We start from the raw sequence: 24,289 nt of genomic DNA on the forward strand, positions 1-24,289 counted from the left end.
TTTTGTTGTGTTGTGGCTTATTTCTGTTCTGTTGTGGCTTATTTATGTTGTGTTATGGCTTATGTATGTTGTGTTGTGGCTTGTTTATGTTGTGCTATTTTGTTGTGTTGTGGCTTATTTCTGTTCTGTTGTGGCTTGTTTATGTTGTGCTATTTTGTTGTGTTGTGGCTTATTTCTGTTCTGTTGTGGCTTATTTCTGTTGTGTTGTGGATTATGTATGTTGTGTTATGGCTTATTTATGTTGTGGCTTATTTTTTTGTGTTGTGGCTTATTTATGTTGTGTTGTGGCTTATTTTTTTGTGTTGTGGCTTATGTATGTTGTGTTATGGCTTATTTATGTTATGTTGTGGCTTATTTTTTTGTGTTGTGGCTTATTTATGTTGTGTTGTGGCTTATTTTTTTGTGTTGTGTTGATGTATGTTGTGTTATGGCTTATGTATGTTGTGTTATGGCTTATTTATGTTGTGCTATTTTGTTGTGTTGTGGCTTATGTATGTTGTGTTATGGCTTATTTATGTTGTGCTATTTTGATGTGTTGTGGCTTATGTTGTGTTGTGGCTTATTTCTGTTGTGCTATTTTGTTGTGTTGTGGATTATGTATGTTGTGTTATGGCTTATTTATGTTGTATTGTGGCTTATTTCTGTTGTGCAATATCTTGTTTCTGTTATGGCTTATTTATGTTGGCTTATTTCTTTGTGTTATATAAAAAGTAGGATTATGACACTATAACGTCAATCTCTCTATATTCAAAACTTCTCTGAAAGAGAAAATTTTGACTTCTTTATAGCTCCTCTGTGACACTGCTTCATCTCTCACTATAAAATTATCATTCTTTAAAACTTATGGTACAAATTCCTAAAGCAAGGATATGCTTCCATCATTGAAATCATACAGGTCAAATGATACAATAACTTGTATCTGTGAACCTGTGACACTGAAAAGGCAGTGATACATGTTTACCATCTGTGAGCATCACATAGAATTAAAAAACACACTCTTCCTGACTTTCTTGAGACTTAAAATAATTAAATAATAATTCTTGAGACTTAAAATAAGGGCTGTTTACATATATAGCTTTATTTTGTTTTAATCATGCGCTTAGCTAATAAAGAAATACAGTTGAGATACAGAGGACTAACTGGTAACATACAATGTTTCTGACTGCATTTAACCAAAAGAACAATCAATTCACTTGCTTACTAATAAAATGTAGGCTATACATTATTTTAAAATAGTATGTAGTTCCTTTATATTATTTGTAGTTATCAGCAGTCGTCATGTGCGATTGGGCAGATGTCATTTGGCGAACAGAGAAGTCCTGCCCGTCCATCTATTGGATAAGAAAAAAGCCAAATAAATGTAAACTATTGGAGAAGAAATGGGTTCCATCATGACATGCACTTTAGAATGAGAATAAAAAAACTAAATAGTCCGTCAGTGGTTACAAATGGCATGAATCCGATAATCAGAGTAAATGAGCATGTGTGTCCATCGGGTGTACGCCGTGATTTGCATTGATGACAGCAGTCGTACAGTACACCTCACGCTCCGATGTCGCTGTCATTCCCACCCCCTTAAGCGGTCACACTGGCTGTGACCCAGGACTCAGAACCTAGTGAGATCGACAGCATTTGAGGCATCATTGTGGAATCCTGTCTATTCAACTGAGTTGACTCGGGTGCTGTCTAGATGGGCAGCTCACGGTTTTGGAAACCCATCCACTGAATTTACCACCACCACAGCAGCATTCATTCATTTGACTCGCGGAGCTCTGTGCAAACCGTCTGACATCGCAGGCTTATTCGCTCGGAAAGACAGCAATCAGCCATTTTAGCCCTGTGCGTATATCCATGCAAAAATGACAAAGCTTCCACGAGGGACAAAGGCAAAAGGCCGAGAGTTTTAAACAATAATAAAAACCTTCTCTTTCATTTAGGCGAGTTCCACATTTCCGCGCTGAATTCGCATGAGCCACATGTGACGATTGTAGGAATGTGGAGTATGGGATCACAACAGCCCATCATCACCTACAGGTGAGTATTTTATTATATTTATACACTTTATCATTGTATTACTAAATGAGACCTGTCAATTATTATTATTATTAGTAGTAGTATATTTTAGTAAACATTGTTTTTGTTTCTGTACAATATTCTGCTTGCATGAATTGGTTGGAATCTTGTCTGAAGCCACAGATGGTAAAAATGCCTGTTCAGTGTCACAGGTTCACAGATATAAGTTATTTTATCATTTGACCTGTACGATTTCAATGATGGAAGCATATCCTTGCATACGTTTTAAAGAATGAGCATTTTATAGTGACAGATGAAGCAGTTTCACATAGAAGCTATAAAGAAGTCATTTTCTCTTTCAGAGAAGTTTTGAATGTAGAGAGATTGACGTTATAGTTTTATAATGCTAATTTTGCCTACAATGCTCACAGTTTAAATGATTTAGCCCATTTCATTTTAAATACATACAACATAATATAGACCTATATCATATAATATAATATATTGGAAGCTGGAATATTCTTTTTCTATCGTAAAATTTTACATCATTCCAGCATAGTATAGGAACAGATTAATAATGGCTAGTTAGACATTGGCTACCAGGTACATAAACACATAGGATACAGTAGTCATCATGTTAATAATCTAAAAGTTAGGCTATATTTTGTATTGAGGTGAGACACAGTCATCTAACATAAACATGTTTGCAAACAAATGCTGTGGTTTCATTTACTCGCCTCTCATAGAATGTTGAAGAACCACTCAACTCTCTGAACAACACACACACACACACACACACACACACACACACACACACACACACACACACACACACACCATATATTATATACTGTATATACAGTATTTCAGAATCTGAATGAGCTTTATTGCCAAGTGTTCTCACGTACACATGGGATTTATTTTGGTGATAGGAGAAACAAGTGCACACAGAACATTACAGTGAGACACAGAATATAAAACAAGGTAAGGGTGTAAATAAACTTACAAATAATAGGACATATAACAGAATGGCATATGTACAAGTGCAAGTAATATAATGCAAGGTAGTGGTATGTACAGTTATTGAATTAAATATATGAATTTACATATGCACATGAGATATGTGTTAACATTATTGCACTATGGGGGAGTCCTGAGGCCATTTAATCGTTCATGTGGAAAATGTCCTGAGGATAAAAACTGTTCTTGTGCCTGGTTGTCCTGGTGCTCAGTGCTCTGTAGCGCCGGCCAGAGGGCAACAGTTCAAAGAGGGATTGGACAGGGTGTGTGGGGTCCAGAGTGATTCTACCTGCATGTTTCCTCAATCTGAAGACGTACAGGCATTGGAGGGTAGGTGGGAGGCAACAATAATCCTTTTAGCTGTCCTGACTGTCCGTTGTACTTTCCTTCTGTCTGATTTAGTGGCTGAACCAAACCAGGTTTTTTATATATATATTGTTATAATTTACATTGGTTGACTCATTATCCACTAAACCATTCTTTGCTTTCTTGCAAAAGACTTGGTTCTAGAAGTTGGGTAAACATGAAATTGCTTAACTATTTAAACTTTCCTAATTCATTAAATGCAACTTCATATTATTCAAAGGTAAGGTCGTGAGTATTAGCGATTGCTCAGTGTAAAATCTCACCATTTTGTGAAATCTAATTTACACTGTGCTCTTATTTTAACAGTGCATCTACTTTAAGTTGCCATGGCAGCATTAACCTGAATATTTTGCTCTATGGTGGTGATGCATTTTCATTTGCCTATGTTCATTTGGAAAAGTGTGGCATTGCACTTTTAGCTTTCAGAGAGTAAAAAAACTCAGTCAGAGCATCTGTCCAATATGTGCCCAGCTTTGTGCTGAGTGAAAAAGCTTGCCAAGGATTTTTTTTTTTTCACAGCTGAAGATATCATGAGTCACCATATTTTGCTGCATGGGAACAAGCCGTCATAGAAACTGTGGCACAGATTATTTGACCAAGACACCAAGATTTATTTGATGGAATTGCACTAGGCATGGTAACTGTGTTCATGAATTAAGAAGAATATGGTATCAAAGGGTTGTAAGCCAAAGCCACTGCTGAGTAACCGAAAACAGAAAGTATCGTTTTAGGCAGAGAGACTGTATCGACCCAGTGGCCTCTTAATAGCACTTAGCATGATGCCAGATACAATGTTTTTTGCTCTTCAGCTTGGAATCACCTTGGGAGATGACAGACGGATGCATAGGGAGGATTGGAGCCTACCAGCCAACATCATAAATTCACCATGGACCAGGGCTTCAGTTTCAGCACACTGGTAAGTGGTATTGTGGGAGCAAAGGTGGGTGGTCGAGGGACAGATGATCTGAGGTCAGTTGAAGGGATGGAATGGCCTCCTCTGACTCACTGCCATTAGCATTCTTACTGCAGCTGCTCCTTCATTCAGATCCCTCCATCCTGGAATGGGAGGGAGACAAGAAACGGATGTAAGCCCCCTTCACTCTTAATTTCCTCGTTCATGAATAGTTGATCAAACACATTATTCTGGCCAATCACAACCAGTGTTATTATCCTTAACAAAATCTGAATGACAACATTTATATGAACTGAAATAAAAATTAACATTATTAGTAAAAACTGAAACAAAAATGCCACTAGATAGCAATAACACTATAATTTCACATCATTACACATATTTAAATATCACTTAATGCATTAAAGGGATGGTTCACCCCGAAATGGAAATACTTTCATTGTTTACGTGCCCTCATGCCATCCCAGATTTGTAGGACACACAAACACTGATTTTTAGAAGAATATTTCAGCTCTGTGGATGCAGCGGCGAGTGGTGTTGACTAACAAAGGTTTACTAAAGTTATCCCAAGCCCATGTTCATGATATCCATTACAGATGAATGATGTTTTTTAAGACAGTGATGTCTGAGGTATAAGAGATCAGACGTATACAGAAGTGGTTTTCGTCTTGCCCTTTATGCACTGAGATTTGACCAGATTCCTTGAATCTTGTCACTACAGTATATTGTGCACAGTAGAGGGTGAAATGCCCAAAACCCTTCCAATATTTTTCTCAAAGTGCTGGATTATTTGCTGAAGCATCTGTTGGCAAATTGACAAATCTCGAATCATCCTTGCTATTGCAGGACTAGGCTGTTTTTGGAGGCTCCCTATATACTATGACACAATTGCCCCAGCTGTTTAACATCTCCAGTTTCACATTGGCTTGTTATTTTAACTTGTCAAATTGTTATTAGTCTTAAATTGCCCCCGTCTCAACATTTTTTGGAGTGTGTTGCATTAGCAAAAGTTTAAAATAATTTACAAATCACTTGGGGATATATAAAACACTGAAAAAAAATACTAAAACTAACATTTATAAATTGAGAACTAATGAAAACAAAAATAATCCATAAAGACAAATTAAAAAATGAAAACAAAATTCAAGGGGCCCTGGGTAGCTCAGCTAGTATTGACGCTGACTACCATCCCTGGAGTTGCCGTCGAAATCCAGGGTGTGCTGAGTGACTCAAGGTCTCCTAAACAACCAAATTTGCCCAGTTGCTAGGGAGGGTAGAGTCACATGGGGTAACCTCCTCGTGGTCACAATTAAGTGGTTCTCGCTCTCAATGGGGCTTGCGGTAAGTTGCGAGTGGATTGCGGAGAATAGCATGAGCCTCCACATGCTGTGAGTCTCTGCAGCGTCATGTACAACAAGCCACATGATAATATTCATGGCTTGACTCTCAGAAGAGGTGAGTAACCATGCCACCACGAGGAACTAGTAAGAAGTGGGAATTGGGCATGCCAAATTGGGGATAAAAAATTAATTAAAAACTATAATAACCCTGACAGAAACCCTCTGCTGGTGGCTAACAATAGTGCTGTATTTTGGTGTCTATACAGTAGATTTGGCTTTTAGCCAGCATTCACAGATTTTGTGTGTATGTGTACTGTTCAAAAGACAAGTAAACCATCATGTCCAACAAGTGTAACAGCTCCTGCTGTATGTTGATCAGACGCCCACTCTTTTCAGTGACTCTAAAACAGAGGCTCTGTTGTCATTGGAATAGGAGCTGGAAGGGAACTCAGCATGGGTGCTGCTGGGTGTTCCGGTTTCACCCAAGCTGGGTGATGAACAGAGCTTATGTTGTGTCAATCTGAGGGCAAACGTTCTGTGCTCTGATACTTTGCAGAAGAAGCTAGCAGCCGAGCCAGACCACACTGACATCACTCTGCCAGCGGTCGAGCGTGTCCGGGCCCTTAGCAAAATGGGCTACAATATCGAGATAAATGAAGACATTGCCCCACGGTGCTACTTCCGCTCTGGCGTGGAGATGGAGCGAATGGCTGCCATTTATCTAGAGGAGGGCAGTCTGGAGAATGCTTTTGTCCTCTACAACAAGTTCATCACGTACTGTCTTTTTGTATATTAGCAGTCTTCACATACACAGCTAGTGAAAGTCTGGACACACTTGACTGGTCTTAAAGACTTTTTGACAGCTTCAATCCAGTTCAATCTCATCATTTACTCACCCTCATGCCATCCCAGATGTGTATACATTTCTTTCTTCTGCTGAACACAAACAAAGATTTTTTTAGAAGAATATCTCAGCTCTGTAGGTCCATACAATGCAAGTAAATGGATGTAAAAATTTGAAGCTCCAAAAAGCACATAAAAGCCACATAAAAGTAATCCATAAGACTACAGTGTTTAAATCCCATGTCTTCTGAAGCGATATGAAAGATGTGTGACAAACAGTTCAATAATTAAATTCTTTTTTACTATCACTCTTCACTTTTCTTTTGTTTTTGGTGATTTGCATATCACCACCTACTGGTCATTTTATAGTCAAATATAACGTTAAAAAGAGTTCAATATTGATCTGTTTCTCACCCACACCCATCAGATCGCTTCAGAGACATGGATTTGGCCACTGGAATCGTAGGGATTACTTTTGTTCTGTGTTTATGTGCAGTTTGGAGCTTAACTTCACTTTGCCACCCATTCACACGTATGGACCTACAGAGTGGAAATATTCTCCTAAAAATCTTTGTTTGTGTTCTACAGAAGAAATAAAGTCAAACAAGTCTGGGATGCCATGAGGGTGAGTTAATGATGAGAGACTTTTTATTTTTGGGTGAACTATTCCTTTAACATTTTTGGTCACCTTATAATTCCAGTATTTCAGTTGTCGCTATTTCATAGTTTTGATGAAAGCGTGGAAAATAGTTATAGAGTTGGTGTGTCCAAACTTTCTTTAATGTAATCTTTCAGTCTCAAGTTATACCTTGCCACATTCCAATATAAAGCAAATATGTCATAATTTGTAAATGCTTTTTAATTTATCTTCTCAATTGATGTACTATATAATTTATTCAACTGTATAATTCATTGCCATCAATCCATAGATCAGTTTTCCTGTTTCACTTCTATACAGTTTATTTGCGGAGAAACTCCCATGTCACAGGGAGTATCAGCAGTGCAATGTCCCTGAGAAGCAAGTGATAATGAAGGTAAGTCCCTGACACTGATGGAGCCCTGTGGCGCTCAGCTTACTGTAAATCTGATAAGCATCATGCTCCATTACCTTGGCTAGAGAACCTGTCAGGCTCCCAGCGGCACGCTGTTCCACACATGGTGGGTTTGCCTTGTGTAGATAGATACATGTTCTGCTTTCATAGTGACATGAAACTGACTTCAAGTCTCAGTTCAAAAGGATTTTTCTGGTCACTACACGTATCACAGGTTGTTTTACGGACAAACTTTGCATGAAAAAAAGCTCCACATGAAATGGCTTGACAAACACAGTTTTGTTTCTTTTGTGTTGCCATATTTCCCTTTGAAACAAAAAGTTTGGGCAGAGCATACTAAATTGCCTCTTTTATTTTGTATTTTTTTACATGGCTAGAAGCCTGTAGTTTACTTCCAACCCATGAACAATTATTTGCTACTTGCTCATTGGTTGCTGGTGATATGAAAGTAGGTGCATTCATTCCAGAGAGCATTTGATTGGACAAAATCTGTGCCATCAGTATTTGTTTTCCCAAAATGAACAAGACGAAGAATAAAATAAAGTTTATTGTAATTGTATTGTGAATTGTAAAGTTGAGGAGTAAACTAGAATGTAGATTGGTTCAAAGATGATACACATGGACTAAAAGCCACAAAACCTCAAATTTGATTTCACTGGGCCTTTAAAACAGTCACCTTTGTCTTTGCTACAGGAATCTACCAGATTTAATACAAGTTAAGCTCAATCAACAGCATTTGTGGCATAATGTTAATTACTACCAAAAATAATTTCGACTTGTTCCTGCTTTTCTTTTAAAAAAAATAAAATCTGGGTTAGAGTGAGGCACTTAGAATGGAAGTCAATGGGGTTCCAATCGGTAAATGTTACAGCTTACCAGCTCAAATTATACACAAGTTTTAACAGAATAATGAATGTGGGTCCTTTTATAAAATGTTAAGCTTCACGTTTCTCCTTTAAACCCTCCATAAAATTGGCTTCATTTATATAGTTTTATTGTACCTAACTCTAACCTTTTTCTTTTTTTTTGCTTCTTTTCTTTTTTTTAAAGAAAAGGAGGGATAAGTTGAATCATTTTGGCCATCATTATGCCATAAATGCTTCCAATTGAGCGTTAATATGTTCCTTTAATATTTATGACATTCTCATTTTTTACGTCATTTAATATATTTGTCATATTTTCTGCTTGATCATTTTTGTTCACTTGACACAATAAAACATTTAACTTAAAAATTCTAATGTTTGTTGAGTTTCCCCTGAATGCAAAATATGAAAAAGTGTTCCTAGCTGCATTCAACAATCATTTAATTCCCCCTGAGAGCTTGAGCTAGCTTGTATCGATCTGGTACACACTGTCTGTAACACAACCCCTATTGTTTGCCTCATTATCCATTCATGATGTCCAGAAATTGCAGGAAGTAGCTTTTCCACGAAAGGATCAGCTGAAGAGACTTCTCCATGAGAAATACAGCAAGGAACACAGTGATTATCTGAAGAGTCAGGTAAGATATAGCAGTGGAAAAACTGCTCAGTCATATCAAATTCCTGTATTAAAGACAACTTTTTGTGGTTCTAAACCTCATTTAGGGCACCCACGGTCATGGAAAACCTGGAAATATCAGGAATTTTAATGGAAAATTAGTAATGGATTTTTAAATAGTGAATATAAATTACACTATAGTTATGATTTATGTTTAGTTATGCTAGTTAAGAGCAATCTTTATTAAATGTTTTTTATTTTATTTATTATTACCTCATTTAGTAATCGGGAATGAATGAAAAATGTATGGAAATGCATTGCTCAAGAACTGTGAGAACATTGCTCATTATGTTTGGATAATCTTAGAACACAAGAGTGAATTTCTTTAGTAAAATGGTCATTTTGTGTGAATACTTGTGCAGAGCCAAGCCATGTATGTTGAGATGTGTGGTGAACGACTGCAGAAGATGTCGCTATTGGAGGAGGAAAGGCAACGTGTGGAGCAGCTCAGGAAGATGCAGATTGAGTCTGAGCAGTTCCGCTACTTTGAGGACCAACTGCGTAGACAGGAGCTGGCCAGTTGCAGGGAGGAACAAACCGATGGGTCCTGCTTGTCCCAAACCCCAAAGAACCATGTACGCCTTGAACCCAATCGTAAAAAATCATTTGTCCCTGTCCCTAAACCAGCAGCCACGTTAGCAGCTGTACAAAGTGAGTGCCCTAACCTAGCTGTTCATTCATGTTTTTAGTGATCTGTATTTTAATCAGGTGTTAAATTGGACAGGAATGATCCAAATACACATGTTTCTAATATACATCCACCGATATACTGTAATTTTGCTTGGTTAATTAAAAGTTGTATACAGGTTTTGACATCAGGACCACTCGCATCCAAAACAAGAATCATACCACTGGACCAACACTTACCATATGTAGGCTTTAGTTGTATTTGAATATTTATACATATACTGTATATATCAGTGTATTTTCAACAAAATATATGTATATAGTGGTTGGCTGCAATGGTTTTAATAATGGCCGATTCTGATATAATATCTACAGTGGTGGGTAGCCGCTGACTGGTATAATGCCGTTATATTAGACAATTAAATGATGTTAAATTAGATTTTACTCAATATTTATAAAAAATATTTGAATACAGAATATTTTATTATTGGAACATTATAAAAATTGTAAGTATGTTAACAAGGCAGTCAATAGATTTTGTAGTTTGACCAAAGACTATAATGGTAATCGGGCTAACCGGATATGGTTATTTACATTTCTGTATTTGGCAGATGCTTTTATCCAAAGTGACTTACAGTGCACTTATTACAGGGACAATCCCCCTGGAGCAACCTGGAGTTAAGTGCCTTGCTCAAGGACACAATGGTGGTGGCTGTGGGGATCGAACCAGCAACCTTCTGATTAACAGTTATGTGCTTTAGCCCACTACGCCACCACCACTCCAGGTTATTGGCTGATGTTGACCTCAAAATGGCCAACTTTCATTTGATTGATCAGTCTTTCACTATAAGAAACATTTATATAAAGGTGATAACACAGGTCATTATGTTTTGTGGGGATGGAGTGGTCATATCATATCTTTCCTATTGGGCACCATAATCAGTACCATATTTTAGGATTCCCCCTCCTCCAAAATCCTGATTATTAACAGTACTACAATATGTGGCTGTCTGTTTGTAGATCAGCGTGTGGAAGGCCTGAGGCGGGTTTTAATCCCACGAGACCTGACTTACAGGTTCCTGCTGCTGGCTGACAGTAACACAGCCAGAGGAATTGAGACGTGTGGAGTTCTCTGTGGAAAGCTGGTAAGCCTTCAGCCGGAGCAAACGTCCTCTCTGTGGGTGTTCAAGCCCTTTTTTCCAGCACTGACTAAAGACTAATGGCCTGATCCTTTCCTGGAAGTGAGTGTTAATATGGGTTCTGGATTGTTTATGTATCCCAACCCTTTCTCACTGACCGTAAAATGAAGTGAGTGTAGGTGTTGCACAATCATAAGTACAAGATGTGAACTTTGAAGAGAACTTCCTCATACTTTCACCACACACAGAAAAGTGTCAACATTCAGTATTAATTTACAACCACAGGCCTGTTGTATATAGCTTGCATACATTTAATACATTTTAAACATATTTAGCTACAAAATCTTTTGCAATATATGCTTTTATGAAGCAACGTTAATTGAGGTAACTACTTCCCTATAGTTTTTTGTTTTATGGGGTCATTTACTGTATGTATACATCAGCTTGACATATTTTTACAGATATTTTGGCCTTGATATAAGTTACAAACACAGTGACAAGGCAATACAGCAATTTGTATTTACAGTAGTATACAAATCCACACAATTTAAGCAGTTTATAGTTACACTTAGGGGTTTGGCACAATTTGTTTTCATGTTTCTCTCAGAGATCATGCATGCCATATACTAAGTCAATCTTACAGTATCTGAAATTAGACACTTTGGGCTTTTCAGAAATGCCTAATTTTTTGGGGTTTGGCCACGACAACTTTTTTTTAGTTATTTATCCATTTTATTCATATAAATAGTCATCTCATAAAAAAATAAATGAGTTTCCAAATTAGGATATGATTTTCTTTAACAAGAAAGGCAATGATATTTTGTGATGTTCTCTGTAGACGAGGTCAATACTTGTGCTTTTACCTTTTGGGTGACAATGCAGGTGAAAAAGTTAAAACAATAAAATAAACATGTTTTCTATGAAATATTAGATATTCCTATGAAATGAGATTGCTGCTCCAGAGTTAAATGCTGGTGCTGCTAATTCTTACAGGAGTGGGGAAAAAAAACAAAAAACTGAAATCTATAAATATTTACATTTTCTTTAAGGCAATGTCGCTGGCTATATATTATAGAAGAAAATTTGCTCAAAACTTAAAACATGAGTTTTGAATGGAAAAAAAGATTCCTTTACTTTCATAGTAACTGGGTCCTAATATCCTCTACAGAGGACATCAACTACAATAGGAATACTTTTTTTCACAAAACAATTATTGTGATATTTATCTTATTCCCTCAAACACTATATTGATATTAAATTAAATTTCAAATAAAAAAAAAATGCTGGGTCTCAGGTGGATAAACCAGCTACCCTCTGGGTTTCAGTTTGTTCATTTTGAAGACAATAATTCGAATAACTAAAATAATATTTGTCAGTTGGATTCTTCCCTGTGAACGTTTGTCGTCTTTTTTTCACACAATGCGTAACCTCCTTTTCATAGCGCCGTGAAAGTGCAGACTGCTGAAGGCCAACCCCCAAAGTGAAAATAATACATTTGATTTGTCTGATTTTCTGTCTCTCTGCTTATACAATTGATTTACAGAACACTTCAGAATATCCTGTGAAGGGTACTAACACTAACACACGATAGTAAGCAGTTTTGATTGGCTACCACAGACCAATTACACTCTCCATCAGACAAGCGAGACATTGCAAAAACTTTTGAGTTAATCTGCTGTACTTTTAAGTAATTTATTAAACGCATGTATACTTGTTTTTTAAAAGGGGGAAGAATGTTTCATAATTTTAATAAATTATCCGCCATCATTGTTGACGCCCTAATTTTGAAGGGTTTTAACGGACTGACTGCACACCACTAGTTCCAAGAAAATTAAGTACCATTTGGATGTAAATGTGGTTCTCAAGTTAATTCGATTTCATGATAATCATAGATTGTAATAGAGCCACAGCTTTAAGCAGCAGCAATGCTGTCAGGATGAAAGCTCAACTCGAGCTTTCCGTTTACATTCACATTTATTCATTTAGCAGATTATTTGTTTTACAAAGTGACTTATAAATGAGTAATGCGATTGATCCTAATAGAAGGACTGTGCCCATCTGATATGTGGTTAATAAATAAACTGAAATCTATGTGTTTTTCTCTACAGGCACACAATGATTTTGTGCTCACCCACGTGATCGTTCCCAAGCAGTCAGCCGGCCCTGATTACTGTGACATGGAGAATGTGGAAGAGCTGTTCAGTTACCAGGACCATCATAATCTTCTGACCTTGGGCTGGATCCATGTGGGTCTCTCTCTTTAAAATGTGTTGTCTTTGCATGGAAGGTCATGGAAATGTTCATAGTGAATATTCACTATCAACTAGACGTTCTTCTTGTATAGAGTAAAAGTTCTTCAGATGACGTAGTCTTGTCCAATTCGAGAAGGAATCGTTCTTTTGAGTCCGTCTTATCAATATATTGACAGAACTGATTCAAAAATATGTCTGAATTAATATGGGCAAATTTATTAGTGGTTTTGAATGGAATTTGATTACTCAAAAAGAGTTGGAACCCTATTTCTCACTTACCTTGCTGTCTCTTGCATATTTCTTCAATCTGTATGCAACTTAAATAAAATTAGTGCTATGTACTCCATCTTTTGTATGTGAAATGCCTAATCTGATCCCTTCTAGTAGGCTAATGATGTACTGTATATGGAAGTGGCAGAGCACTCTCTTCAAAACTAATCCTAATGCAATTGTATTCATCCTTTTATTTGCATAATCAAATATTATGAGGCATAGAGGACCTAAGGATCACCATGGAAACTCAGTTCAATAATTAATCGAGCAGTTGTTCTCTCATGGTGAACTACTTGGTGTGGCTATGAAAAGACCTTAAAAAATGTGTTAATTTGATTATATGCTTATTTGTCCCACAGACGCACCCAACTCAGACGGCCTTCCTCTCCAGCGTGGATCTTCACACACACAGCTCTTATCAACTCATGCTTCCAGAGGCCATCGCTATTGTTTGCTCCCCTAAACATAATGAGTATGACACTCACAGTACTCCCACACCATTTACTGTGCTCATAACAACCTCAAGGCTTTTTCATTCGAAACCTCTAAAGCTCTACAGCAAATCAATGCAGATTCATTTACTTTATTACCAATAGAGGTTTTAACGTTTAACAATACATGCATTATGAAGTCATTTCAACACTTATTAATGAACATTAACAAATTCAACACATGATTGTGATGACAGATTCATCAGGTAATGAATCAAGTGCATAAATGATCAAGTGCATATTCATTTGTAACTCCAGTAAACTTGTTACATGGTAGGTTACCATCATCTCATCAAAGTGGTCACGCACTAACAAAAAGTACCAAAAAGAACTATTGGTAGATTGAGGTTTTTTTTCTAGAGAGGAGGGTGGTATATATTACAACATATATATTTGGGTCACGGAACAATACCCACGTTCCTGGATGTCCAGAATCTATTCATGCTACTCATGTAAATTCGATATGATTTCGAACGCAGCTAATAAGATGTGAACAAAATTGCTGTAATCAAACAAACTGTTGATTTACAGAAGATTTACTCAAAATTGACTAAGTAAATTAAATAGAAAATACTTATTTTTAATTATTTTACAGTGAAGAGTATCATTATAGTAAGTTCATTAACCATTGACCAGGCTGTTGGTATATTTTAGAATTTAAACAAGGAGGAACTAAAACTTTTGTTTATTGGATAGTTTACCCAAAACTGAACATTTTACATCCAAGATGTGTATGACGTTCTTTCTTCTGCCGAACACAAACAAATATTTTTAGAAGGATGGGTTAGAGTTAGGGTTAGATTTCTTCTTAAAATCTTCAAATGTGTTCTGCTGAAGAAAGTCATACACATCTGGGCTGTAAATGATAAGAGAATTTAAAACTTTGGCCGAACTATCCCCTTAATCGTCTAAGCCGACACAATTATATGCCAATTATCAATAAAATTGACCCAATTAATCAGTCTTGATGATATATACTGTATCTATCGATATATCAATCTATCACTAAAAAGTACAGTCCTTTTATTACCATGTTTTTTTTACATGGTGTCCTAGCAATACTGTGTTTTTTGGATTATGGTTTTCTTTGTAGTACCTTTACCCGGTAAATGCCAAGGTACATGAATTGTGGTAATCATTTAGTACCGTGGTATGTATCAAAGTACCATTACGGTACCAAGGTACCAGCACAGTTCTTTTTTGTAAAGGTGGTTCAGCTTAGTAAGAATGAGAAAAACAATGACATTTTAGAAATGTGTGTTGTTTTGCTGCTTTAGCACAGGAGTGTTTCGACTCACCAGCGCTGGAATGGGAGAAGTGGCTGGTTGCAGATTGAAAGGTTTTCACCCCCACTCTAAAGACCCGCCTCTGTTCACTGTAAGAGCACCCTGTTGCAGATGGGAAGATGAATTGAGCAGCTATATGCCCTCTGTTTTGTGTTAACATGAAATGTTAAACCCGTTTAGAGAAGTGAGAAATTGCTATTTCTATTTGCAGATTTGCAAGCACATCGTGGTGAAGGACACAAAAACGACAGTGCTGGACCTCAGGTGACAGAGGAAGAGGAGAGATACTGCAGTGTCAAAGAACCATTGAGAATATTTATTTATATATTTGTTTACTTGAAGGCTTTTTGTATTTATTTACTTTACAATAAGGTTCTGTGAAATGGAATCCCTCAGCTGAACAGTTTGCTGTGAGCAGGTTTAGTGAAGCTGTTGAGATGCTCCAATGGCATTTTGTGCTTTCTATGTTATAATAAGCTTTATGTTTGTGGCCAGGTGGTTTTCAGATTTTTCTGTCAGAGCATATTGTGTCTAATGATCTGACTGCTATTTTGTTTCTGTGTCCTCAAGGTGGCATCATTTAGCAAGGAATATGAGGCTGCTACAATGTGACTTGTTTTCAGGACTTTTTAAAAGGAAGTTGTGTGGGTGTGTGCGCGCGCGCGTGTGTGTGATTTGCCTTTGATATTGGTTAATGTCACTTGCAGTTCTCACTATAACATGATATACACTAAAAAGGTGAGGAATTTCGTTTTGTATCTGGATTTTTTTAGTTTTGTGTATGCTGCCAGTAAAAACAGTGAGAACTTTTTAGGCCTTACTAAAAATTATAGACATACATGAGGAGATTTGTATTGGTTGAAAGCATTAAATGATTGATATTTATACTGAGCTACATCAACCTTTAAAATGGTGCAACACATAGAACTCAGAATCTGGCTTTCAATAAAACAAAATCTATTTCTGGCTTAAAAGATTTCTGTTGTATCAAGCAATATATTTGTGTTGGCCATTGGACTGACTTTCTCAACCTTAAAATGGATCGGATTTAAAGAAAAGTGTCTCTTAAAAAGTATAAACAAGTAGAAAAATGTTCCCCAATAAAGGGGAACAAAACATTGCTGTGGGAGCTTTGGTTTAACCCAAAACCAAAGCTCCCACAGCAGAATGGGCAAAGAAACCACAAGGCATTACTAGAGGGGCTTTTGCCATCAGGGCCATGACTGAACTCTTCTCAGGTTACCATTCCATCATTATTACAACCAGACATGATTTTTTTCAGCAGTAGAAGATAAAAAGAGATGAAATCTGACCTACAGTGGCCCCAGAAAACATTTGGACACTTATAAATGCATGGATGTTTTTGTATTTTATAACCAAATTTCAAACCAATGGAATTTATTTGAAAGATATATAAGAGAAACATGCTTTTCAAGCAAAACATTTCAGCAAAACAATGACATTTGTTGGGTTTTGAATTATAAAGCAGTATTATTAATATTAATATTGTTCAAAGTTAAGGGGAAAAGGTATTAGAGCATAGTCTGGTTGTCAAAAGTTAATTTGATGAACTACACCTTTGAAAAAAGTCTTAACATACTTTATTTGCAGACAGCACTTGTGTATATACAATATATTGTGTTCAGCAGGGACTAAAATCTAAATGTTTTTCATTTCGGATCGTTCTGAGCAGAAACAATATTTTTAAGTTCAGGTTACGCTATTCCACAGCCTCATTTCCAATTGGTAACCAGTTACAATGAAATAAAAGAACAGTTAATAACGTTCTTGTTAAAATGACAGTAATCTGTGCTAAGGGTGGGTGATATACCAGTTACTGTGTTTCCAGATCTCGAGAAACGAGGCACCTGTTTTGTTAAAAAGCTCAAAATAAAGGATTCCCTTACCCAAAATAAGCAAAAATGAGCGCTAAGTTTTTTTTACCATGTGGGGGAATTTTCACAATAGAAATCATAAACATAACATACTGGAGTCTACATGAAGTAACGTCTTTTCAATAAATTTGTTCATTATAATAAATATTTTCCCAAAAATATTTCAAACATTTCAAATATCATTTGGCCACCAAAAATCAACTAATGGCCTAAATCTCTCCTGCATCCATGCACACATCAAGCACCACCTTCTGTAAATAATTGTATTTTATAAAATGTTTTGCATTATTTATTAAACTAGCGGTGTCCGTCTGAATCAAAGCGCATGCTTATCTTCTACTAAAAATAGAGAAGCCTTATTTTTCGTAGCAACGGGAAGTGATATTCTGAATTATAATTCTGTGTCATGAAATAATTTACATATTTATAATTTAAAGGTAACAAAATTAACCTGTTACCTACCAGTTACCAGCAGTGACGTGCGGTGATGTCTTAAAGAGGCTAGGCACTGAGTTATGAAAGCCAGATTACCTGATTGTTTAAGATAATATACGTAATAACAGTGAAGCGCAGCATATCACGAAATGTACAAATCAGGATGTATATAGTGTGTACTCTCTCTCTCTCTCTCTCTCTCACGCACACACACACACACACACACACACACACACACAAGCGCGTAAACAGTGAACGTTACGCACAAGCGCGGCATATCAAGAAATGTACAAATCAGGATGTATATCGTGTATTCTCTCGCTCTCTCTCTCTCTCTCTCTCTCTCTCTCACGCACACACACAAGCGCACAGCCACATAGCCAATTTCTTACATACCAATCAGTTTGAAATGATCGGATAATTTTTGGGCCCTTTTGCTGTACTAGTCCATCTAAGGCTGGCGTAGACCTCCCTCTTGCAATTAACTCATATTTGGAATTAAAATCGAGCTTGGAAAAATTTCTTAATTCCGTGATTACAGCCGGTGCTGTCATTTTGATTTTGAATTTGGCGGGGATTAGGCATGGCTACGCTAGCTGTGGTGTAATGACGTTAGCTACGCAAATGTCCAGGAATATCTTGATTTTAATTGGTCCATGTCTGATACGTAACGGAGATTATTACGGGCATAACATATTTACGTCAAAAGGCACAGCAGATTTGTGCTTTTTGCCGTACGTGTTAAAGAATACAGGATCGAAGTGCGCATGCGCAACATGGGTTTTCCGCTTGTCGTCTGCAACGAATGGACCGTAAAAGCACTGCTTATTCTACCATTTGTTTTTGGTTGATTATGCGTAACTGCTACATTTGTCATCATAACGTCTAAACAATTGGAATAACACACATATTGCATATATAAATCACAAGAATAAAAAGTAAAAATATAAATACAAGTTTATTATTTAATAAACATTTTATTTTTGAATTTTGGCAGGGTAGGCAGTGCCTAGTTTGCCTACCCAGACCGCACGTCAGTGGTTACCAGCATTAAAAATAAAGTTCTCTTACGAGAGGTTCTCTCGTATTGCGTAAGCTAGCTTACGCTACGGAAAGATTAATCTTTTCTGAGATATTGAAGCCAAAAAATTATCCTTAATTTTTGTATCCATTGTCAACGCAGTCGCGGCAGCTGCAGACCTTGAGCGGGCTAGCTAAGCGAGCTCATAGGTTGCTCTGCGGCAACTGCTGCAGCCTATAGACGAGCTTGGGCGAACTCGCATCCAATGAGAGGCGTCCGGCGCTCACTGCAACAAAGCCCGCCAAAATGGGCGTGACTAGAGTGCATATAAGCGTAGTTCAGTAGGCTGGAACCCTGATTTTCATCTCTTCAGCGAAGCTCTTCACATCTCTGAACTGGAAGCCGCGTCGCCGTTCGAGGGGCATCAAGCAAGCGTGGACAGCGCTCGAAGAAGCCGGCCGTCTTCGCCACCTTCAGCCGTCCTGCGAGCTACGCCATCCGGCGACGTATCCTTTTAAAGCAAGCTAGTTCTTCTGAACTTCACAAAAAGTACTGGCGTCTTTTTAAAGATGCCTCGCTCCACTTGCGCCTCATGCGCGCCCCTCTCAGCACCGGAGACCGCCACGTCATCTGCGTTCTCTGCCTGGGACTGGGGCATGCAGAGCTCGCCCTCGCTGAAGGCGGATCGCGATCTCTGCGAGGAGCTTCGATGTCGACCCTGCGGGCTCGACTCGAGCGCTCAGGACGAAGCCGCCGCGCGCCTTCCATTCAGCCGCGCAGTAAAAGCGCCGCTCTCAAAGGCTGCGGAACCAGTGGTAGAAGCGATTGCCTCGCCGGAGCCCCTCCCTCGAGCATCGCCTTCACCCTCCCGCCCACCGGGACGCGCAGTTGCCGCCGGCGGCTGCTCTGCTGCCATCTCGGACGAAGCGGAGGATAAGGGCTGTTCCATCATGGCTTCGGACAGCGAGGTGTGGTCAGGCTCACACGCCTCCTCCTCGGCCCAGGAATCCAGCAGGACCCGCGCCGGGTCGAGGGGAACTAGCGCCTCCTCACACAGGCCGTCGACCGCCTCGGGCTCGAGTGGTCACCGCCCCTGAGCAGGCTCCCAACAGACTCCACGCCGCACCTTTGCCCGCCCTCCGCGAGATGGCGGTCTAAGCTGGTGCTCCCGTCTAAGGCCTGCAGAACTACTTCCACCTGTGTTGGCGCGCCTATACCGCCGCCCGGCCAAGCCGCATCTGCTCTGCATTCCATGGCCGTCTTACAGACAGAGGCTGTTTCAGATCTGACTAGCCGACTTGGGAGAAGCTGAGCGCACTACGCGCGCTCTCTCTGTCCGGTCTCTTCGGTTCCGCGGTGAGTGGCATTGTTGACCGTTTCTCGAAGCCCAAGCCATGAATCTCTTTCTGCCTCGTCGCGCTAGCTCCTCTGCAGGCCGCCCATGTGACCAGCCTCCTGCACGAGCCTCTTCACAGCGCCCAGCTCAACAAGCCAGACTTCTCAGCGTTGACAGGGCGGCCGCCCTCGATCGCGCTCAGACAGCCGCCGCAGACCGCCGCCCCCCTGCGGGCCTCGGCCTAAAATTGTACTGAAACCTGAGCAACCGAAGTCCTCCTAAGCGTTGTTGAGAAAGCGGCGGCTCAGTCCCGCCACGGCGGACCACCGTCGAAGCTTACGCCCCTGTCAGTCCCCTTCTCTCAGGCTACTGCAGTGGTGGATTCAGCAGCCAACAAGCGGTGATACTACCCGTTTGCCTGCACTCAAGCGCCGTTTTCACGGCGACCCAAAGAAATCTTGTAAAGAGTAAACATGCCTTATGTGTAGAAAATGTGCCCACAATCCAGTGCTCACCCCTACACACAAGCATTACACATCCGTGTCCCTATCAGAGCACACTCACATAAGCGGTTCACGACCGGCTCGAGTGTTAGAGTTAATAAGCGTGCCCACGAGCCCGTCGCGTGCGCCCCTCCTCTGCCCGCTCTGTCACACGGCCAGCTGTATGTAAGTCCCGTACGCCCCTGTCAGTCCCCTTCTCTCAGGCTACTGCAGTGGTGGATTCAGCAGCCAACAAGCCGGTGATATTACCCGCTTGCCTGCACTCAAACACCGTTTCCACGGCGACCCAAAATAAAGCCTTATGTGTAGAGAATGTGCCCACAATTCAGTGTTCACCCCTACACACAAGCATTACACGTCCGTGTCCCTATCAGAACACACTCACATAAAGCGGTTACGACCGGCTCGAGTGTTAGGGTTAATAAACGCACCCACGAATCCGTGCGTGCGCCCATTCTCTGGCCGCTCTGTCACACGACCAGCCTTATGTGTAGAAAATGTGCCCACAATCTAGTGTTCACCTCTACACACAAGCATTACACGTTCCGTGTCCCCATCAGAACACACTCAAAAGCGGTTACTGAACCACTTTCGAGTGTTAGAGTCAATAAATGCGCTCACGAATACGTCGCGCGCCCATTCTCTGCCCGCTCTGTCACACGGCCAGCAAACACTTCTCTGTATGTAAGTCCCGTGCCCGTGGCTATGCTTGCGCATCACTTAACAGGCGTGACTCTTTCCCCATTCACCTCAATCGGAAGTCACTTACAGAACAGCCTGTCCATGCTGTCTGCGAGCAGTCCAGCATAAGCACAGTAAGCGGCTCACACATTCTGTTCAGCGGCTGTGTCGCGGCAATCAGAGCAATTTGGCCATTCACCCTCTAACATTACGCTTCAAAGCGTGGGAAGATATTCCAGGGATATCCGAATGGGTGTTAAGCACAATAAAACAGGGCTATTTGCTACAGTTCGATCGCCGTCCTCCTTGCTTCAGAGCGCGGCTCGAAACTACTTTGAACACGGAAGCAGCGTCGTTCAGTATTTCGTTCAGAAATAGCAAACCTTCTGTGCAAAAGGGCCATAGAGAGAGTGCCGCCTCCCCTGAGCGAGTCAGGGTTTTACAGCCGTTATTTTCTTGTCCCCAAGAAAGACTGCGGCCTCAGACCAATATTAGATCTCAGGGTTTTGAACAAAGCGCTTGCAAAAAGACCGTTCAAAATGCTTACAACCAGCAAACTCCTCACGCATGTGCGCCAGGGGGACTGGTTTATTTCTCTCGATCTGAAAAATGCATACTTTCAGATTCAGATAAATCCCGTCACAGGCCATTCTTGAGATTCAGCCCGGCGGCCAGGTTTATCAATACACCGTCCTTCCGTTCGGCCTGTCCTTAGCACCCCGTACTTTCACGAAGTGCATGGGCCTGGCGCTCGCACCCCTCTTGAGTCAGGGTTTGCGAATTCTGAACTATTTGGACGATTGGCTGATTTTGGCACAATCACATACGGAGCTTCTGTCTCACAGGACAGTTCTCCTCAGTCATCTGAACAGTTTGGGCCTTGCAGTCAATTGGACCAAGAGCTCACTACAGCCCAGTCAGGCAATTTCCGTCCTTGGAATAGAACTAGACTCAGTGGCAATGACGGCTCGCTTATCTACACAGCGCGCGCACCGTGTGCAGCGACTAGCCGCGTCATTTCAGATGAACAGCCTCACACCTCTGAAGAAATTTCAGAGAGTGCTAGGCTACATGGCCTCAGCCGCAGCAGTACTTCAGCTGGGTTTACTGCACATGCGCCCGCTTCAGCATTGGCTAAACACCCGGCTAAACTTGGGCCACAGGCCGCCAGCCCAACAAGGTGACTCAGACCTGTATTTCAGCTCTGCAGCCCTGGACAGTGGCCGAATGGTATCAGCGGGGAGTGACAATGGGAGCTGTATCTCGCCGAAAAGTCATCTCGACAGACGCGTCCAACACGGGTTGGGGCGCGGTCTGCGAGGGCTCTCCGGTTTTCGGCCTATGGTCAGTTCAGGAAAAGCTCCTTCACATAAATTGTCTGGAAATGATAGCGGTCGAGTGCGGCTCGTGCGTCTTTCTCCCGGTCAATCAGGGTCACCACGTCCTGGTCCGTTCGGACAACAGATCTGTGGTATCCTACCTAAACCGTCAGGGCGGTGTCAGATCCAGGAACCTCTTCCATCTGACGAAGCGCATACTGAGTTGGTCCCAGTGCCACCTGCGCTCGCTGAGGGCGACGCGCGTGCCAGGCCACCTGAGCGGCGGCCCGGACAGACTGTCCAGAGACAATATTCCCCAGGGAAATGGTCCCTGCACGCTCAAACAGTCCAGGCGTTATGGCACCTATTCGGCAGAGTGGAGATAGACCTCTTTGCGTCCAAAGAGAACTCTCACTGCCCAATATTTTTCTCGAAAAGTGAGGGCCAGCTGGCCCAGGACTGGCCCAGGCGCCCGCTTTCGCCTTCCCTCCCGTCTGCGCTATTGCCACAAGTAATGCAGAGGATCAGGAAGCAGCGTCACTCGGTGCTCCTCATAGCCCGGCGTTGGGAGAATCAGACATGGTTCCCGGAGCTTACGCAGCTGTCACTGACAGCGCCGTGGCCCATCCCAGTAAGAGCAGATTTCCTCTCTCAAGCTTGCGGCACAATCTGGCATCCCCACCCAGAGCGTTGAGGCTGCATGCGTGGGTGATCAGCGACTACCCGTCGCTCTGCCAGAAGGAGTAATAAACACCATCATACACGCTAGAGCCCCTTCCACGAGAAGACTCTATGCGTCAAAATGGTCTGTGTTCTCAAAATGGTGCACCGACCGAGACCTGGACCCGCGGACATGTGGGGTGTCAGTCAGCTGCTCAGTATTTCTACAAGAGCTGCTGGATAAGGGCAGATCCCCATCCACGCTCAAAGTGTATGTGGCGGCCGTTGCGGCGTTCAGCTGAACCCTGCACGGCCAGTCATGGGGTAAAAGCGAGCTGGTCATCCGGCTTCCTCAGGGAGCTAGAAGGATGAACCCCAGCGCCCCCATCGGTTCCTATCTGGGATCTTTCTATAGTTCTCGAAACTATGAAAGCCCCCTTTCGAACCGCTTCAATCCGTGGATTTGAAATACCTTTCACTCAAAACCGTTTTCTGACTGCCCTGTCATCAGTCAAGCGTGTGGGAGACCTTCACGCGCTGTCTGTCAGCTGCGTGTCTTGAGTTTGGACCAAGTGACTCCAAGGTCATTTTAAAGCCCAGACACGGCTATGTTCCCAAGGTGATCGGTACTCCTTTCAGAGCACAGGTCATTTCCCTATCGGGCTGCCAGCATTCCGATAGCTGACGCGACGCCAATCTCCTTTGCCCGGTCAGAGCACTGAGATTGTATACTGCGCGCTCCGCCGCTTTCAGGCGCTCTGAGCAGCTTTTCGTTTAGTTCAGAGGGCGCACCAAAGGTCTCGCCGCCTCGAAACAGACACTATCTAGATGGATAGTGGGCGCTATTGCTGCTGCATACGGCGTCAAAAGACCTGCCATGCCCATTGGGCATTAGGGCTCACTCCACTAGAGGCATGGCATCCTCGTGGGCATGGTCCAGCGGGATTTCCATTCACGACATATGTGTGGCAGCGGGATGGACTTCCCCTCCACCTTTGTCAGATTTTACAATATGGAAGTGCCCGCTCTGCAGGCAAAACTACTAGCGGTTTAATACGCTACAGCTCCCCTGGTGAGCTGCACTGATGGGACACATTCCACACAGACCGGCACCGCCGCTCTGTCGTTCCCTTCCCACTATGTGCTTATGTATTACACAATCAATGACCCGCATTCTTGCCGGCCAAATATTATTTCCCCACTCATAAGGGCTCCCCGGGTCCCCCTTAATTCCCTGGGGCTCATACAGTGGATGCTTGGCGCGCACGGCGTTGACAATGGGTTC

General features: G+C 41.2%; 1 protein-coding gene across 1 annotated transcript; it reads left to right on the forward strand.

The window, feature by feature from the left end:
• Window positions 1-1,299: 1,299 nt before the first annotated feature.
• On the forward strand, window positions 1,300-17,414 carry stambpl1 (STAM binding protein-like 1). Its single transcript, XM_052112699.1, has 12 exons — window positions 1,300-1,839; window positions 1,938-2,034; window positions 4,209-4,315; window positions 6,209-6,426; window positions 7,454-7,529; window positions 8,953-9,048; window positions 9,449-9,737; window positions 10,734-10,858; window positions 12,961-13,098; window positions 13,737-13,849; window positions 15,146-15,245; window positions 15,366-17,414. Exons 3-12 carry the CDS (start codon window positions 4,286-4,288, stop codon window positions 15,420-15,422), a joined length of 1,242 nt encoding a protein of 413 aa, XP_051968659.1. The 5' UTR covers window positions 1,300-1,839; window positions 1,938-2,034; window positions 4,209-4,285; the 3' UTR covers window positions 15,423-17,414.
• Window positions 17,415-24,289: the final 6,875 nt, after the last annotated feature.

The sequence above is a fragment of the Xyrauchen texanus genome, chromosome 40 (genome assembly GCF_025860055.1).
Source record: "Xyrauchen texanus isolate HMW12.3.18 chromosome 40, RBS_HiC_50CHRs, whole genome shotgun sequence".
Classification (NCBI taxonomy): Eukaryota; Metazoa; Chordata; class Actinopteri; order Cypriniformes; family Catostomidae; genus Xyrauchen; species Xyrauchen texanus.